Genomic DNA, 19,042 nt, shown 5'->3' on the forward strand with positions numbered 1-19,042 from the left:
GCTTATCAGATCACCTCAAGTGTGTCACTGTGTTCCTCCTTCCTCAGGTTTCCACTAATGCCTGACCTTTGAACTGCTAGAGCTCCTCCTCCGCCACGTGGCCCCCACTCGCCACCACCAGCAGAGTGGTGTAGCCCTGGGCCCAGGTCCTGCGCGTGGTAGAGATAGAAGCCCTGGCTCTCTTACCTGCAGATCGGGCCTCCTCGGAGTACCCGCCCACGGCACGGGGCCAGGCCCTTAGCATTCAATTATCACCATTCTTAATACTACCACCAGTTCAAACCACGAGGAGGAGCCAGGCGATTTGACCTTTGTCAAATAATTTCTGAACCTGGGGTGGGAGCCAGAGTGACTCAGGCAGTGAGACTGTAATCCCACGTACATGCAGCTGACAAACAAGGCGCATTCCACCCTCCACATGGATACATTTATTGAGCAATATGTGCCAAACAGAAACAAAGCCGGATGCTTCCATGCTTGCCTTTCCTCCCTGCAGCAGCTACACGAGATGTTTCACGTGGGACAGAACTTGCTTTCATTCCATCGCTTTGAGCAGAATTTCTTCACCGGGTGCCCGTCAGAATCACCTGGAGATCAGCGCCCCCAAACCCCCCCAGGCCAGCAGAATCAGACCCTCCTGGAATGGGCCAAAAAAACTCCGTTTCTCACACACCCTCCAGATGCTTCTGATACAAACATGCCCTGGGTAAGAATGACAACCTCGAAGAAGCTGATGGCGGCGTGGAACCCCTCACAGGAAAATGCACACATACACGAAGCTTAGCCACAGTCCTCGCTGGCTCCCATGGACCCTCCCAGGGTTGGTGAAGTCCAGGCCACGACTCTCTGACTTCATTATTATGGGTTGGTCTGTCAGAGCCCCATTCTTGAGATGCCATATGCAGGCTGGAATTGGTACCTCAGACAGCACCCCTTCTTGTTACCGAATTACGTCGTGTGGACCCTGCTCGAGCCTTAGCCTGAGCTCTCTGTCTCAGCCAAGGAGGGTTATTTTTTCCATCTGGGTCCCAATAGGCAAATGACGAAACAGAAGCTGAGATCAACACAGCACAAGCTTTATTCAGTGGCCAAAGAACGGAGAAGCAGGAACTAAATTCACAGATCAATTAATTTTAAGTAAAGACAAAGGGAGGAGGAGTGAGGCCAATGATGGGGAGGAGGATGCATTAGTCCGCCGGGGAAGGGACGGGGTTTTTTCGAGGGAGTGGGGTGCCACCCCCTTTTTATCCTTCTTTGGTCCTTAATGTCCAGTCCTGGCCACCAGTAGATGTATCATTTAATGTGCTAATGTAGTCAGATCAACATATAATGAGACTCAGGGTCTGTTGGAAGTCAGATTCGTGCCATCTTGGTCCCAGCTGGTTCCATGTGATTTTTTTCTTTGTGTGTGTGTGTGTGTGTGTGTGTGTGTGTGTAGCTTCATTTGTCATCTCTGGACCCTTTAACTTAAAGATTTATGTTCACTGCTGCTAGAGTCGGGGGGGTTGGCAAGTTTTGAGCAAGGATACTCCTGCTAACAGAGGAGGTTGATGGGTTTTGAGCAAAGACCTGGAGCTGCTTTGGCAGCACCCTCTCCTGCCACCTGGCCGAGAGGCAGTGTGATGTGGTGGGGCCTCCTTGAGAAGGTTCTTTGGGCTGCAAACAACAGAAACAGACTCTGGCTGGGAGGGCTGAGCAGCCAGGCCAGGGAAGGTCAGGGGGGGCACTGGGACTCCCTTCCACCTCGCTTTTTGCCTTAACCGTGAGCCTCTCTCACCGTAGACCCGCCTGCTCCTCCACAGGCAGGGAAACATGGCCACCGACCGTGTCTGGGTTTTATTTCTCATCCCAAAGAGAGATTGTCCTCAGACATATTCCTGGCCCAAATCTGAAAATCCTGGGGAAGGTGTCTCCCCCAAGCCGGGGTCAGGGGCAAGGCCACAGTGGCGCTGGTCTGGGGTTGGCTCTCCTGTGACCCCCATCGGGGGAGGGGCGATTTCTGGCAAAGGTGCTGGGCAGGTGGTCCCAGGTGCCCCCTCTGTGCATCCACAAGGCCTAGACTTGAACCGGATTCCACGACAACCAGCCCCCTGTCCTTGAGGCTTGACCTCCTGAGCTTCTGCTTCCCCATTTGTGAACCAAGGCTAATAACAGGCCTTAGGGGGTGTTGTGTGGGTTAAATGTGAAGGCACTGCAGGGCTGTGGCAGACACAGATGACACTCAAATGGAGTGATCGGAGGAGAGTGTCAGAACAAGGGTGTCGGGAAGCCCAAGGCACAGCCCAGCACCCCCGGCTAGAAACAGTGGGGCACTGTAACCGCCCGTAGGCCTGCAAGGGTGCAGGGAAGCAGCGGTTACCAAAACCAGAGCAGAGGGGGCCTGGAGACCGCACCTCTCAGGGGTGACCGCAGGAGAGAGCTGCAGGAAGCGGTGCCCCAGCCTCGCTGTCCTCCCTTCCCCCGTCTCTGGCCTGGGCTCCCCATCACTCTGAGCTGACCAGGAGCCAGAAGGAAGCCCACTGACCTAGGCCCCGTAGTGCAGCCCCCAGTTCATGGCACAGGGTGGAGAAGGACGGATCTGGAGTCCAACACAGCCCCTTAGCACGGTGCCTGGCACGGAAGGGGTGTCCACTCATTTTTCAAGTATGCTCATTTTAAATGACGAAACATACATAGAGAATACCCATTGTACCTCCCACCCATGTTTAACAGAAGTTAACATTTTGCCATATTTTCTTAATTAATTACAGATAGAGCAGAAGTCCCTCTCACCCCATCCTTTCCCTTTCTTCCCTATGGAGGTATCTACTGTTCTGATTATCCTGTGTAAATTTTTGTGTTTTACTACAGGTATACCTATATACAAACATATATACCATTTTTTGGTATGTTTTTAAAATTTTACATAAATGGCATCATGCCATCCACATAAACATTCTTTTGCAACTTGCTCTTCCTACTTAACATATGCTTCTGTGATGAATGGATCAGTATCCATACTTATACCTGTAGATCCAGTTTCTTCATTTTTTCCTGTTCTGTAGAATTTGTTGAATGAATAGACCACAGCTCACTTCTCCATTTCCCTACCGAGGGGCATGCAGGCTGTTTCCACATTGAACATCATTGTAAACGTGTTCCCTTGTGCACGTATGCAAGAGTTTCCTGAGGGCAGACACCCAGAATTGGAATCCCAGGGTCACAGTGATGCCGTGAAGGCACGGCATCTTCACCTTTACTCAGCATTGCTAATTGCTTCCCAAATATTTGACACTCAAACGAGCCCCATACTAGCATTCCTGTCTCTCCACACCTAGCCAACACTTGATATTGTCACGCTAATTATTTTTGTACAGTCTAATGAGGTGAAAATGTACCTCGTTTTTACTATAATTTGCATTCCCATTATTACCAGTGAGGTTAAGGCATCTTTCCCTATAGTTATTGGTCATTGGGGTCATTTCCTCTTTTGTGAATTTCCCCGTTTGTCTCCTGTGCCAGTTTTCTGGGGGTGTGGGTTTGTCTCTTTCTTACTGGTATTTGAAGTTCTCTATAAATCTGAACATGAACCCTTTGCTGGTGATGTGGGTGACAGATACCTTCTCCCAGACTACAACTTGCCTTTTAACATTGCTTTTGCTGTCTTTTATTTATTTGTTTCTTTGTTTTGGTGCAGAAATGTTTAATTTTAAATGCAGTCAAATTTATTCATTTCTTTTCCTTTAGGGTTTATGCCTTTTGTTTCTTTCCTTTCCCCCAAGGTCATAAGGATTGTCTGTTTTTTCCCAGTAGTTTTGCATTTTTGCTTTTCACATTTATGGCATTAATCCACTTGTATAATATAAGGTAGGAGGACTCTAATTTCATCTTTTTCCACGTGGAACCCAGTGGTTCTAGCCCCATGTACCGAAAAGAGCCTCCCTACCCTCTGAATTGTAATGCTACCACCACCATGAAGCAAGTCCGGGTTCTCACTTCTGATTCACTGAACAGTTCTCTGACCATGCCCCAACTCCAGACTGTTTGAATTACTATTGTTTTGTGTTCTGGTCTGATATCAGGTAGGGCAAGTCCTGTACTATTCTTTTTTTTTTTTTTTTTTTTTAAGTCATTACAAGTCTTTTTTTTTTTTAATTTATTTATTAATTTATTTATTTTTGGCTGTGTTGGGTCTTCGTTTCTGTGCGAGGGCTTTCTCTAGTTGCGGCAAGCGGGGGCCACTCTTCATGGCAGTGCGTGGGCCTTTCACTATCGCAGCCTCTCTTGTTGCGGAGCAGACTCCAGACACGCAGGCTCAGTAGTTGTGGCTCACGGGCCCAGTTGCTCCGCGGCATGTGGGATCCTCCCAGACCAGGGCTCGAACCTGTGTCCCCTGCATTGGCAGGCAAACTCTCAACCACTGCACCACCAGGGAAGCCCCTCCTGTACTGTTCTTCTTAGGATTTGTCTTGGCTACTTTGTCCCTTTATTCTTCCATCAGGATTGTAAGGTGAGCTGAAATGACCAGGTATGGCAGGGATAGAGCACCATGCCCCTGACAGTTTCAAGCAAGGAAATGACATGGTCAGCTTTCCATTTATCAAACACTTATGAATCTGTATGGTGGTTGGATTTGAGAAGATTAGACTGGTTGCAGGAAAAAGATAAAGTGTGGGGACCCAGACCAGTCGGTGACAAGAGAGATGGGCAGGGAGGGGGTGTACAAAACCTAGGGGTCTTGGTGATCGTGTGCAGCAAGTGAGAAGAGCAAAGCAAGTCACCGTCTGGAAGAAGCCAAGACGACCCCTCCTTCCAGGCCAGTTGACTGGGTGGCCAGCAGGGCCTCCAGCCAAGGCTGGACATACAGGAGGAGGGTCCAGGTTCAACCCTGGCTGAACTTGTGATATCTTAGGAAAGTTCAGATGGAGATGTCATGCCAACGGGTGGATATGTAGGTCTCAGGTTCAGAAAAGAGGAAGACAGTAAAGATTTGCGTCATCAGCCGATCTGCTGAGTTAAAATCAAATCAAAACCAGGAGCCAAAGAGGGAGGCCTGTGTAGACAACACCAGCTGCTGGAGGATAAGGAGCCCGTGGAGGAGGCAGAGTGACAGCGATTGAAGAAGTACAGGGAGAAGCAGGAGCGTGTGATGTCACAGACGCCCAGGAAGTAGAGCCTTGCGACGAGCGATCGCTAGCCTCAGACACCAAGCGTGCTGGTGAGGAGGCTGATGAGTGTTCAACGATTAGGCCAAAAGGAGGTCAATGGGAATGTCATCAGGAATGAAAACCAGATTCAGCGACTTGAGGAGTGAGTGAGGGGGCGGCAGCAGAGTAAGCAGGAGCAGGCCTCTGTCTGAGGAAGCGTGGCTGGTTGGGAGGAGAGCCGGGGCCGGGACACCTTTTCACGGAAGATGAGAGACTAGAGTGTGTGCATAGGCTGGGGAAGGGGCCTGAGTGGGGAGAAGGGGAAAGTGGGGGGGTGACTTCTCAGAGGGAACATTAGGGCTGGGAGGTGGTCCCGGCTCCCCGGGCCTGGCAGGTAGGCTGGCGTGGACGGAGGTGTACGTGGCAATTGCAGAGCCAGACGCGAGGAAGATCAAACTTGACAAGCACAGTTTTCTCATGGCAGGAGAGTGGCATCCTTTGGAGGGGAGGTGGTCTAAGAGTTGTGCAGGGGGCTGAAGGAGGGAGGAGACCCCTGGGGAATAGCTGTTGAACGGAACAGTGGAGACCTAGTAAGGGTTTGGTGGCGGGAACTTGGGGAAGTGAAGGAGAAGATGTCGGGGGTGGGGAGTACGGCGTGGAGGGGGTGCAGGGAGGGGGATGACAGCTGCGAGCAGGAATTCAGAGCTTAAGATGATGTGAGTTCCTTGCCTTGTGAACCCTCCGAAGTGCCAGAAGGGAGCTAGACTTTCCGCAGTGGACAGGCTGGGGACAGGGGTCATTGTTTTGGACACTAAAATAAGAATGAACCAAGCATGCTGGAGGACATGGGAACCCTTAGGTCACTTGTGGATCTGCAGCTTCTTGAGGCGGAGGATCTGGAGCCCTGGATGGACCTCGGGCCTCATAAGCCCTCCAGGACGTTCCCCAGCACGGCCAGGCAGCAGCCCCTTGGTTTGCAGGGTGTTTGATGCGCTCTGCAGGAAGTGGCCCAGCCCCTTGGTGGAAACCCTGGCCCCCACTTCCGGTGTCTGGCCCAGGTAGCTAAGGCTAGGCTGGCATCTGGGGTCACCTCCCTTTGAGACAGGCTGGGACCTGGGGCCCTTTGCTGCAGGGCTTGCACCTGGACAAACGTCTCCTCCAGCAACAGATACAGAGAAACTATAAGGGACTAAAAATAACTGCGGGCATGTGCAGTTGGGGCAAATTACGAACAATAAAATACAAAAAGGCCAAAACCCAACTGCGACTTCTGAGCAGGGTACTACACCTGTGTGATCCCTGCACACAGCACCCCCAAGGGGTGGGCACACCACCTAAGCCACCCCTCCAGCCTGACCCACCCATCCGCCCCTGCCCTGACCCCACGAAAGGAACCAGCTCGCCCCCCTTCAGGGAGTGAGCAAGGGAACCTGTTACTTGTTTTCGCTCCCCTGTGAGCATGAGTCCGAATAAAGCCTTGTCTGAATTCCTTGTCTGACCTCTTATCAGTTTCTATTGATTAGAGTCCAAGAACCCGTCTTCGTAACACCTTAATCACCTCCCTTCCCAAGCCACAGAAACTAAAGAGTACCACAGTGGTCCAGACCACACCCCACAATACATAGCTGTGGACATGGCCAGCATGAAGGATTCTGCCTCCGTCTCTGCATATGCGGCTCAGTGGGGTTTGTGGCCCCGGCCCCCTGGCTCTGATGACCTCCTGTCGGCCCCATGACTGGGGCTGAGGAGGACGAGGTAATATTATCATAATAAAACCAGAGTGAACGCTAACTCTGCACACATTACTTCATGACCCCTCCCAACCACCTGCCAGGTGAGTGAATTATCCCCACCTTTCAGATGAGGAAACTGAGGCTCCGGGAGTAAGTAACCCATCCAAAGTCACCCAGGCAATAGCTGACAGGCCAGGGATCTGAACCCCTGCCTACCTAGCTGTGTTCCCTCTCATTAAATCCGTTGCTCCCCAATAAGCCCTCCACACCTCCCTTTTTGTCGGATGTGTGGTTGAGAACAGAAAGTGGCCGTGGAAGGGCACAGGGTAAGGGCCCTGGACCTGGACTCAGAAGTCACCCTGTTAAGGCTCAGCTCTGTCACCCAGCTGGGTGGCCATGGAAGAGTCCCGCCACAGGGAAACAGGCCAGGATGCTGATCCCCGCGTCCAACCCCACGTCTGTCCGCGGCACTCTCCCCCATATGAGCAGCAGGGCTGCCCGGTCAGGGGGCCACCACGCAGAGCAGGACACTGGCCCTCCTGACGGTCGGTTGTCAGCCTGGAAGCAGGGAGGGAGGGGTCAGGGTCTCGCGAGTGGAAGCCCACGGGACTTGGGAGAACTTTGTCCCCCATGACAGCCGGGCCAGGTGCCTTCCCCCAAACCCGGCCCCCCTCCCCTGAGCCTCCACAGCGCCACCATCACTCTCTCTGCTCTGTTCACAGCCCCCGCCGGCGGCTCCAGTTCTGCGAGGTTCAGCCGGCGGCCCACCTGTCCTGACGCATCTGTGGCTGGCAGCCTCCCCACGCCCCCAGTTCCGAGACACAGGAAGAGCCACAGCCTGGGCAACAAGTGGGTGACTGAGTGAGCACCCCCTGCTCCCCGGGTCTAGACTGGGCTGAGCGTGGGGCGTGGGCTGAAGGGCTGCTGGGAATGCTGGCCCACCGGGCCCTGCCCCGTCCGTCTGGGAGTCACTGACGGGCACTCTTGGCATCCCGGGCTGGTGCCCTCTCCTCAGGCCTGGCACGTGCTCAGGAAGAGTCGGGGTGTCCACGGCAGCACAGCCTGCAAACTGGTGACGGGGTTTCACGGGCTTGGCAGCCAAGGGAGGAAGTGTGCGGGGAAGGGCAGGGAAACAGTGGAGGGACTCCAGGAGGTTTGCCCAAGCTCGGTTAGTGCCTCCTTGCGGAAAACCCCAGAGTCCAGTGGACACCATGACTGTCATCCAGGGAGCACTAGGTGTCTCATGGTGCTTGTGTACTGGGGCTCAGAGTCTCTGCTTGCCAATTGTTGCAGAAAGCCTGCAGAGCAGTGAGCCTGCCGCTGGTTCACCCAGCTGTGTGGGGCTGACAGCTGGGGGACACTCATGGTCCTCAGCGTGGCCGGGACAGCCATGCCCATGTCCCCAGGGTGTCGGACACAGAATCCTGAGCAGTTGGGTCCCTTCCTCCCTCTCTCCCTCCCTCCCTCCCTTCCTTCCCACCTTCCTTCCTTCCTTCCTTCCTTCCTTCCTTCCTTCCTTCCTTCCTTCCACCATTAAGATACAAGCCCCAACCAGCCCAGACCAACCCTGGAGTCACTCACAGGCTGGAGGAGAAAGGGTTGCTTCCAAGTGTTCGGGGCTTGCTCTGTGCTCGATGCTCTGCTACGTGCCTGTCCAGCATTCTCTCACTGAGCCCCTGCAGGCCTCCAAGGTAGGCGCTATATGATACACCTTGTAAGAACAAGCCTGGTGAGGTTCGACAGGTAAAGTACCTTGCAGTGGTGAGTAAGGCTGGAGCGAGGATTTGGACCAGGTTTGTGACTCCAGAACCAGATGTACTGATCTCAGGGTCACACTGTCCCTTCGCTTGTGTGGCCCCATGTCTCACAAGCACCACCCGCTCACTTGAGCCTCATAGTCATCCTGGGAGACAGGCAGGGCAAGTATCGTAAGTCCCCATTTGACAGATGGAGAAACTGAGGCTCAGAAGAAGGATGTGACTTGCCCAAAGTCACACGGGGAGATAAGGCAGAGCCTGGACTTCGACCACGGTTCTGGGTGGAGGTCTTTCTCCTGCAGCTGCGCCGTCTGCTCAGGAGGCCAGGGCAGGTGTAACCACTGTCACTCCCTAGATAAGGATCTTTGCCTCTTTCTTCCTTTCCATTTTCCAGTATGATGTGTCAGTTGAGTGTAGTTGAGAGTAAAAGTGCGACATTCCCATCGGAGAAAGCGAGGCACCTGCTGGACGACAGCGTCCTGGAGTCGCGCAGCCCCCGCAGGGGCCTCGCCCTCGCCTCCTCCTCTGCCGTCACCAATGGACTCGCCCTCGGTAAGCGTCTCCGGCCTGCACACCACAGCGGGTGGGCCACAGCCTGGCGTGTGTCTGTCTCTGTCACCGTGCAGTGCCCGCTGGCCCCTCACCCCCTGCAGAGGGGGCTCCCCACAGGCGTCACCAGAGCTAGGGAGGCCTTTGCTTCCCGGCCTCCAAGGCTTCACGAAATGCCCTGGGTTTGTCCTCATCCTGCTGGTGGCCCTGAGAGTGGCAGGCAGGCTGGACAAGTACCTGAGACCCGCCATCCTTGGCCGGCAACTGCCAAAGCCTGGTCGCTGCCCCCGCGGGGCTCCGTCCCTGGGGAGCCACAGCCCCCGCACGGAGGGCAGAGGAGGAGGTGCTGCCCAGGGACGGCAGCGGGGCGGCCACCGGGCGCTCACTGTGCCCCTGTCTTCACACTGAGAAGCCAGAGTGAGGGAGGGTAAAAAACTGATCTTCTGGGATGAAAGCACATGTCTGAACTTCAGCCAGAAATGGTGCTTATGTCAGTGGAAGGACAGAAACTGAGCTGCTGGGGCCAGGAGGGGAGGGGTCAGAGCTAAGGATGGCGTTGAGCTCTAGTCACAGGTCTGTCCTGCTGCAGTGTCCAGGTCACCTGACCAGGTCACCCAGGTCATTTCTGCTGTCAGACAAGCATACTCTCCACCGGCCGTGTCCTTTCAGTGTGCCCATGCTTCTGTAGTCTGTGTGTCTGTCTACTTCCCTTAACAGGGAGCCTTCCCGGGGCTGGCAGCAGGTTAGTCGGAGGCCTGTAGGGTGGAGGGCCCCTGGGCATGGAAAGGAAGAGGATGGTGCAGACAGGACAATCGGGCAGGAATCTCACATCCCACATCCTCGTGAAATGAGGCCAGTCTCTGAGGCAGTGCCACTGCAGGGGGCAGCTGTCTCCTACCTGCTGGAAAGTCTGTGACAAGCAAGGTCCATGTCTGCCTTCTGTCCAGGAAGGAGGTCATCCCACTTGGACCTGGTCAGGGGTTTATACCAGCTTAGGACTGTGTAGCCTGCGGTTCATGGGTGTGCCTTGGGGAAAGAATTCAGGGTCTGTGAGTTGGGGAAAGGCTGGGATAACCACATAGGCAGGTCTCTTCCCAGAGACTTTAACGTGCTTATGGGCTCTGTGGGTCTCCCAGAAGGCAGCGGAGTCTGCAGGTTCCCTCATTATCTGGGCCGGGACCATCTTCCTTGGAGAGTCCTCTGGGATGGGGTTCTGAGGAACCAGTCTGGGAAATGCTGGCCCAAGAGCATTCAGCTGGGCAGCAGAACAGCTGTTTTACATCCAGGAAACTTTCTGAGCTGTGCCTGAGCCCAGGCCTTTCTATTCCTGAGACAGAAAACTGAGTCAGACGCAATGCTGTCCAGTATCCAGGCGGGAGATCACCAGGCAGTTTGTTTCTCGGCTCCTCTACTCGGGAAACTCAGATGTTTTTCCGTTTGGAGCTGAAAGGCTGGGAGCACGTTGCCGTATGTGCACGTGCCCTGTTTGGAGCTGAACTGGTCCCCTCCCTCCTGTAACTCCCAAGGGACCTGAGATCTCCTCCTTCTCCCCCTCCCACTGCCCGCCTGTGGTGTCAGCAGGCAGCCCAGGCAAAGAGTGTGGAACCCAGGCCCCTCCGAGAAAATCTCTCTGCTGTCCTCGTGGCTGAAGCTGGGCCTTGGAGAGTCCAAGTCAGCCACAGGGGCAGGCCTGGGGGAGGGCTGGGCCCCGCTGTGTGCACACTGCCCAGGATCTGAAGGGCCGCTCCGTCGGGGCCTCTGCTAGGCAGCTGCTCCCTGACCAGCGTCTAGTCGAGCCCTGACCTTTGGAGGAAGAAGTGTGCTCGTTTGGCCCCTGTCTTCACCAGGTGAGGCCTGTTTGACACTGGTTTTACTTGGGCCAGAAGGGAGGTGGTGGTGAAGCCAGGCCAGGCCAAGACAGAGGCCTAAGGGCCCAGACCCCAGAGGACCGGTGGGCAGGCAGCTGCAGCCCTCAGGGGCAGGGAAGGGAGTGGAGGACCCACCCTCAGGGGCAGGGAACAGTGGGACGGGATGGGCCAAGAGTCAGAAACAAGCAGCAAAGCAGAAGCCGAGCCACGCTGACAGCCACAGGGTCAGGAAGCTGTTCCTCCGGCATGTCTGTGCAGCTCGGGGCCTGGGCCCGGTGACCCAGGAGAACGGGCCGCTCCGGGTGGCCCCTCTTCTGCGAGGCCGCCGCACTCATCGATCTGTGTTCCTCTTGCAGGCAGTAGTGAGAGCTCAGAGTTTAGTGAAGAGACGTCTTCAGGGCTGGCAAGGTGAGTGTGGCCTCCGCTCGGCCTCCTTCCCAGGGGAGTCGCTCAGGGCCCGGGGAGCTGGAGACCAGCCCCACCGACCTCACCGGCGGCCCAGCCTGGTGAGGCCGCCCTGTGGCTCCCGCAGGTCAGCGTGCGCAGCCCACGGGCGGGGCTGCCGAGGCGGGAAGGCCGCTGGGCAGGATGGGCATGGGGCGGGCGTCCCAGCCCCTGCTCGGGCAGCCCCGCGTATCACCTGGTCCAAAGCTGGCCTGGGAGTCTGAGGCCAGCGCCCGAGGAGACCTGGGTGCAGATTTGGTCTGAAATGAGGGTTCTGGAAACCAGAAGCCTGAGAACGGGCCTCGTCTGGAGACGGGCTTGTAGCTCCGCCTGGTGGGGTCTGAGAGCGCTGCACCCCCGTGGCCTCGGGCCTTTGGGCCGACATCTACCGTGCTGGGCACTGGTGAACGAAGGGGACCCTGGCCCGGGGTTGGGCTCCCTGCAGCCAGCCCGTCTGCCCCGGGAATTCACCCCGTGCGCCTACTCCATTGCTGACGCTTCCTCTGTGCCAGGCACCAGGTGGGCTCTGGGAAGACAGAGACTTCGTGCACGGGGAGCTCCCACAGCCTAGGCGCCGCCGAAGGTGAAGGGCATCGTGGCGACTTAAGTTCTGAGGGGAGGCAGGGAGACCCAGTGACGCAGAGGCAGGTCTGCACCGTCCCTCAGAGTAGCCCCTCCACTAGCCTGCGTGCACAGACAGGCACACACACACTCACACGGACACACACACACATGCTACACCCTCTGCGTACGTGTGTATGTACACACCCACACACGCACACTCACGTACGCTCACACAGATTTGGGTGCACATTCGCAATGCAGGCCTACACGCGCCTCTCACACGTATACACACACTACTCCTCTGGTGCTGAAGCCTCCTGTCTCCTCAGCCTCCACAGTCATAAATGGCCAGAGAAGGGGTGAATCCGGCCAGTCCCCACAGGGCAGAGTGCTATCATGTGGGGATAAGTGATCTTTGTTGAGCCCTCCCTGTGTACCAGGCACTGTCCTGGTCTCTCCCCATCCTCAGACCTAGCTACGCGGTGGTTACTCGTAAAGTGTCCCCGTTTCATGCCTGTGGACAGCAAGGCGCAGGGAGGTGACGTGGTGGTCCTGCCTCACCCGCCCCTGGTGGTCAGAGCCGACCCACGTCCACCTCCCCCGATCATGGGGCCCACCTCATCACCACCATGCCTCGTCCAGCGCCGCTGTGACACTGCAGGGACTGGCCCCACGTCGGTCAGCCGGTCCATCTGTCCTCGTGAAACCCTAGGTGGGGGGCTGAAGAGGGGGAGGGACGACGCCCTGAGCCCTCAGAGCTCCTCCCTCTGTCCCGCCGCTGGCCTCCTGGAAGGATGTTTGCTCTGATATGGGGAGCACAGGCAAACGGGCCCTGCTGCCCTCTCCCTGCCCACCCCGGGGAGGGGTGAGAGCCAGACAGGCACCGGGCAGACTCCGGATCTGACGAGCGGAAGTTTGACTTTTCTCAGCAGCGGTAGGGGACTCCTGGGGCAGCCCTGAGGAAGGGGGCTTACGGGCAATCCAGCACCTCCCCAACCACGGGCCAACGAGAGGACATTGATCCTGAATAGTGTCCACACCTGGACCTGCTCATGGCTCATTCATTCCTTCTTTCACTCGTCCATTCCTTGTGTTCACTCATTCATTCCTTCGTTCACTCGTTCACTCATTCATTCAAAGCTGTGTATTAAGCAGTTGCTCCCCGCCAGACACCTTGCCAGTCACTGAGGGCGGCAGATACGGTTCCTACTAAGCACCCATGACTGAGGTCAGAGCTGCCAGGAAGGAAGGTGGTGAGAGAATTCCCGCTCAGGGAGACGGAGCTGTGCTCCACTCGGGGAACACCAAACGCTGCAGCGTTTCTCGTCTGTCTCTTTCACATAGGGTTTAGCATTAGACCCACTCTCCATCGGAATGTCTCTCACAGGACTCTGGGTGGGCTTTCTGGCAAGCGCTGGTCTCACAGACAGCTGGCCTGTGCAGGTGCCCAGCCCCGCCTCCAGGAGAATGGCCTGTCCCTCACCTCCTCGGGACCCAGCTCCCGGTCCGGCCCCTCCTTGCGGAGGGGAGCAGGAGACCACCTGCTTTGGAAGATGCCGGCGGGGCTAGGATGTCCCCTCTGGCGCCTTCCGAGACCCAAGGCGGTCCTGACGGTCCAGATGCCAGCTGCCCCTCGGCCTCCAGCTCCCGTGGCCCAGCCTCCAGCCTCCATTTCCATCCTGCACTGGCCTCTTCTCATGTCCCCCAGAAAGAGTCCACTCCCTCAAAAGCATGTGAACGTTCTAGACTTTCCTGAAGACCCCACGGGAGACTTGGAGGGGATTTATCTCACACGCTTTGACATCTTTGTAAAACGTTGCTCGTTTCTCTCACAGTTCAGTGACCACAGTTCCTGTTGCTGCCTGGGCCTCCGTATTCCTAACCTCTGCCCACCCAGAGCCCAGGCCCACGGGACCTCCCTCCACCCCGGCCTTCCCCATGCCACGTTGCTCCTGCTAACTGAAGGGGAGCAGATTCCCTCTTCCCCGGGAGCCGGGCCTCACTCTTCCTGGCCCCAGAGACCAGCGGCTGCCCCCAAGGAGCCTCCCCTCCCGGACCCCCCACCCGCTGTTCCCAGCAGACGCTGTAAGAACCCGCTCTCCTTGCATCTTTACACGTGCATGGGCGGAGGGTGGCGTCAGCACCAGACAAGAGTGCAGGAGAGGGCTGGGCCAGCCCCGCCAGAGGAAGAGGTCCTGTCTGTGTCAGTTCCCAGAGGCCAGGCTGGGAGAGGGGGGCAGCACCTTGCCCCACAGCCCTGAAGCTTACAGGCCACAACCTTCAACTGACTAGCCCCCCAGCCCCCCAGCCCTGGTGACAAGCTTGGCCTTGGCCAGGAAGAGACATGGAGCCAGATACCAGCATGCAGGGCCGGGAGGCCCAGGCCAGTGACCCAGCCGCCGGCACACACCCCTCTGTTGGTCTCAGGGCACATCATAGGCAGCCTTTATGCTGCTGTGAACAGGCGGGTAGGATGGTTCTCGCTGTCTGGCCAAGGGTGGGATCGTGTGGCCCATCTTGCAAGTTTGCCTTCCCTGATTCACACCCCTGGACACTTCAGCCCTGTGGCCCCCAGGTGTCCTTGGGTGGCAGCCAGGGCTCAGGCTGTGCCCAGTGCTTCCTGAAGTGGCCAGCCTTAAAGGGCATCTGGTTTGGAGCCCCCAGAGTCCCGGGACCCGCCCGGCTGCTCTCTGGGGGAGTGGCCGCACCCAGCCACTGTTCCTGCTGGGACCGTGGAGGGTTCGAGGAGCCGAGGGGGCCTTCTGCCGCTGCTGTCACCCTCCTGTCCCTCATCCAGCTCGGCCTCAGCAGGTCACAGGGCCCGTGGGCTGAGGAGGGACGGGAAGCGACGGGAGCCCTGAGGCGGCCAGACCCTGGGCAGTGCTGGTCAGTTCTCAGCCCCCAGGCGGCCCCCAGAGACCCTCCCTATCTTCAGGGCCCAGAATGAGGACAGAGTGGTGGTCCTGGGTCAGGGCCCTGGGGAGCCAGAGGCCGGAGTCTCTGGGGAGGGGGCAAGGGTGGGACGCCCCTCACGTCCCTGACCTGATGTTTTCTCACCTGTGTCCTGGGAGTGGGACAAAGGCAGGAGAGCCCTGTGTCACATCTACTTTCCCAAGGAGGCAGGGAGGTGGCCCCGGAAAGGCATTTTCAATGCATCCTTGATGAATCGGAATGTAGGAACTGTGGACGCTGCACCAGGCTGGCCTCAAGCAAACCTCAGCCTCCTCAGAAATGGAACGGGGAGCGGGGAGAGTTAGTCGGGCCTGTCGGTAAGAGGTAATGGCTGCTGCTTTATGCCTGCGTTGGCACTAAAGTGAGAACAAGAATCTCAGCCTAGGAGTTAAACATTTTAAATGAGGTTTTTACAGAGAGCGAAGTGGGTGATGGGGAAGAACACATGTGTGTGTATGTATGAAGGTACATAATATCATTCCTCTTGGTTGTCTCTGCTTGTAGAGTTATTGAGAGACTTTCTTTATTTTCTTTTTCTGTATTCTCCAAATTTTCTACAATGGGTTAATGTTTCTTTTTCACCCAGGAAAAAAATAACATTTAACTTTCTAAAAGAGGGTGTAATCAGGAATGTTTACTGGTCACTTTTTAAGGGGTGAAATATGAAAGCATGTCACAAAGTTCATTATGAAATACTCAGCCATCCTTCTCCTCTAGTCTGACGTTGCCAGGCTGCGCAGAAGGGCCTTCTCACATGACAGACAGGCCAAAATATGGGTGGCGGGGAGACTAGGAGGCCGAGGGGTCCTTGGAGGAAGCCCCTCTGGTGGGAGAGGGAAAGGGAGCCGGAGAGGAAAGTGCGCCAGCCCCCTCAGAAGCAGAGCCCTTCATCCTCCTTCCTGGGGACGGGGAGCTGCATCAGGGGGCCGGTCACAGCTCGCGGCCGAGGTGGGAGACAGAGATTCAATCCACGATGCCAGGTGCTCGGGGGGTCATGAAGAGGACGTGATGGGAAAGCCCAACAGGGGGACCCGGGTCACACTGTGGGTTCAGGGGTGGCTTCTGGTAGAGGCAGTGGTTCAGCAAAAGCCGAGGACATTGGGTGAAGAGGACCACAGTGGGCCCTCAAGGGGGGTCCTGGGACCTGAGGAGGCTGCGAGGCCTGAGTCGTGTCCCAGGAGGGGAGGAGAGGTGGCCCAGGGGTGCTGTGTGTCCCTGAGTCTCTGCAGGAGGGGTGGGCTCCGTGATGAGCCCTGGTCTCTGAAGTTCTGAGTGCGCCTCTGCAGAGAGAGGTCGTCGTGACTTCTGGACATTGTCAGCAGCGTTGGGGGGTGGGGGTGGGCAGGGCTGAGGTCAGGGCTGCTTACTCTCTCAGGGACCTTGGGCATGCCTCTCAAGCTCCCCGAGCCTCAGGTTCCCCAGCTCTACAGGGAGGACGCTCGCAGGAAATACTGGACACAGAGGTGCAGTTGCTCCTGTCGCGGAACTTACTTTGGGATGTGTATGAATTTCGCTCAGTACGAACCTCCCGCCAGCAAGCAGGAGATCCCGGAGTCTAAGGCTGGGTGGGACGAAGAGAAAATTTCCCACATGGCAGTTCAGTCATCATGGGGTGGATGGGCTACAGTGCAGGCAAGTGTCCGCCAGCCCTGCTGGCCTCCAGGGTGACTCTGAACTGCGGGGAAGGCCCCTTTAAGAGGGTGCTGTAGACAGGTGGCCCGTAGGTGCTCTGGGGTGTAGAGGAGGTTGGGTGACGCAGTTTCCTCACTGTGCTGTCTTTAGCCTATGAAATCTTCTAGCATCCTTAGGGAGACCCCAGGAAAGTGGAGTCATGGCAGCAGAGCCCCAGGCCTGCTACCCCCAAGTCAGAGTCTTTAAAACACTCCTTTTCCTCCTGGAGAAGGTCAGAGGACTCTGGTAGATGCCTTGGGATTGCCAGGGTTCAAGGGTGCCTCTTGGGCCCCAAACTCTGCAGCATGTTAGGAGAGGGAGGTGAAGTTCTGGGGGCGATCCTGGAGGCAAGGGGTCCACTTCAACTGAAGTGCAGCCATGAGGGTGGCTGTTCTCAGGGTGACCCTCACAGAGGGCCTCACTGCCCCACCCCCGTCCCCTGTGGCTGAGGCCCAGGAACCCCCCAGGCTGGTGGCCCTCCCCTGCCCACCCCTCAGTCTGGTTCCCCGGGTCCATCCCGCTGCTCCATTCTGCTGCTCTGCCTTGGGTGGCAGCCCAGTTGGGCGATGTGCCAAGCTTCTGATTTTGGGTCCCCCCAGAGATGCCATCACTTGCCCTGTTGTCAGCATCAGACACTGACGTCTGGCGAGTAAGGCTCCACCCAGGAGCTCAGGCCCCTCTGGGAGAGAAGAGCGGGCAACAGTCCCTGGCCTTTTGCTTGACCCTGTCCTTGGGCCCTGACAGACAAGGGCTGGGCCCTGCCTGCTAGCTGCTGTGGCTTCACAGGTAGCTGAGAAATCTCTGCCCACAACCTCTCTGTCCAGCACCTACAACCCCTCAGAATCAGGTCCTAGAAGGTGGACAGGACCCTCCTTCCATCTGGTGTTGACCCTTCTCTATGCCTATCTGCTATGCTCTCCTCTCCTTCTGCAGCCCAGATTTCTAGACCTCTCAGCTCACACTGGGGAAGCTTGATGCCTCATAGCTCCCAAGTTTACATGTTATAGCTTCACCGAGCCACAGAGCCTGACTGTCAGCCTCTCAGATCTGGTTCCCAATTGCCAACAGAGAAAACCTGATTGACCTGGCTTGGATCAGGGGTGGTTCTGTCCCCTCAGCTAAGCATGCAGTGCAGATATGGCTCCTAGGAACCCACTCAGTGGATCAGGGACGCTACCCAGAGAAAAATGTGATTCCCAGGCAGCAAAAGTCCTTTAACAAGTACTGCAGGAAGGGACATCCCAGGCCCAGCAGAACTTAGGGTGGCAGCTTCCTGCCTGCAGATGAGAGTAAATCATTAGGTAGCGGCAAGGACCAAGACTTGGTCCAATGGGACGGCTTCCCAGCAAGGGTTTGCTGGTACAGGTGGACACTGTTGATGAACAGCATCACTTGAACCCTTCCACAGGTGCACTCCTACCAGGGGCTCTGTGCACTTGAGATAGAAGAATGTTGGGGGGACTGGTACTTCTGCTAAGACAAGATTACTGAGGCCTCAATGTAATTATTATCCAAGGCTTCTCCTTGCTCCCCTCTCCTGGACCAGCAACGGAGACTCAGGGCTTTCTGAAATTTAACCCCCAAGATACCACCTAATGTGTACCACCTAATGTGTACCTACCACCTAATGTGTACCTAGAAAACTACTTAGGAGAAGATGCCTTTCAGACCTGCCTCAGCCAGTCTGAATTCTCATGATGCTGTTGGCCTAAGCAGGGCCCTGGTTGCTTCTACCTTAACGGCACCAACCATCTTCCTCTTCCCTATGTTGTGACTTGGGCAAGTTACTCCACCTCTCTAAGCCTCAGACTCCTTGTCTATAACGTGGGGATAAGAATAGTGCCTGCCCCACAGTATTGTGTGATTAAATAGGATAGTGAACGAGTACTGCTTAGCACGTTGCCTGGTACCCATCCTCCCCGTCATCACCATCATCCCATCATTTGATCATCCTCATACCATCCTCGTCCTCATCGTCACCATCCTATCCCCATCATCATCATCCTTATCATCCCATCGTGTTCATCTTCATCATCATCATCTTCTTCTTCTTCTTCCTCTTCTTGAACACCCTTTGGGACTGAAGTGTTCTACTTGGTTGCCAGCCCACAGCTTCCCGAGACCAGACTTCCCATGAGGAGAGTGGCCTACTACAGCCCTCTTCCCCCACTCCTCCTTGAGATCTGTCCCTGAGAGGGAACAGTAGAATGGCCTTCCTGGGATACATTCTGTTCAGCCACTTGTTCCCAGTATGTTGCTGGGAAAGGTGTCTGTGGTTCTGGAGTTGGAAGCCCCCGTCGGTTGGAGAAATGCCTTTATTTCTGGAGTTCCCCAGATACCACTGCCCACTCATTTTGCATTTTCTGGCCGTGAACATT

The 19,042-nt window shown here is 56.3% G+C and overlaps 1 protein-coding gene across 8 annotated transcripts in view; it reads left to right on the forward strand.

The window, feature by feature from the left end:
* Positions 1-19,042, forward strand: part of RALGPS1 (Ral GEF with PH domain and SH3 binding motif 1) — a 292,098-nt gene that overhangs the window by 256,151 nt on the left and 16,905 nt on the right. For all 8 annotated transcript variants that reach the window (XM_057548190.1, XM_057548193.1, XM_057548192.1 and 5 more), the window contains exons 12-14: positions 7,582-7,708; positions 9,011-9,168; positions 11,390-11,441. In XM_057548190.1, coding sequence (XP_057404173.1) covers positions 7,582-7,708; positions 9,011-9,168; positions 11,390-11,441 — 337 coding nt within the window. The remainder of the gene's footprint in view (positions 1-7,581; positions 7,709-9,010; positions 9,169-11,389; positions 11,442-19,042) is intronic.

The sequence above is a fragment of the Balaenoptera acutorostrata genome, chromosome 6 (assembly GCF_949987535.1).
Source record: "Balaenoptera acutorostrata chromosome 6, mBalAcu1.1, whole genome shotgun sequence".
Taxonomy (NCBI): Eukaryota; Metazoa; Chordata; class Mammalia; order Artiodactyla; family Balaenopteridae; genus Balaenoptera; species Balaenoptera acutorostrata.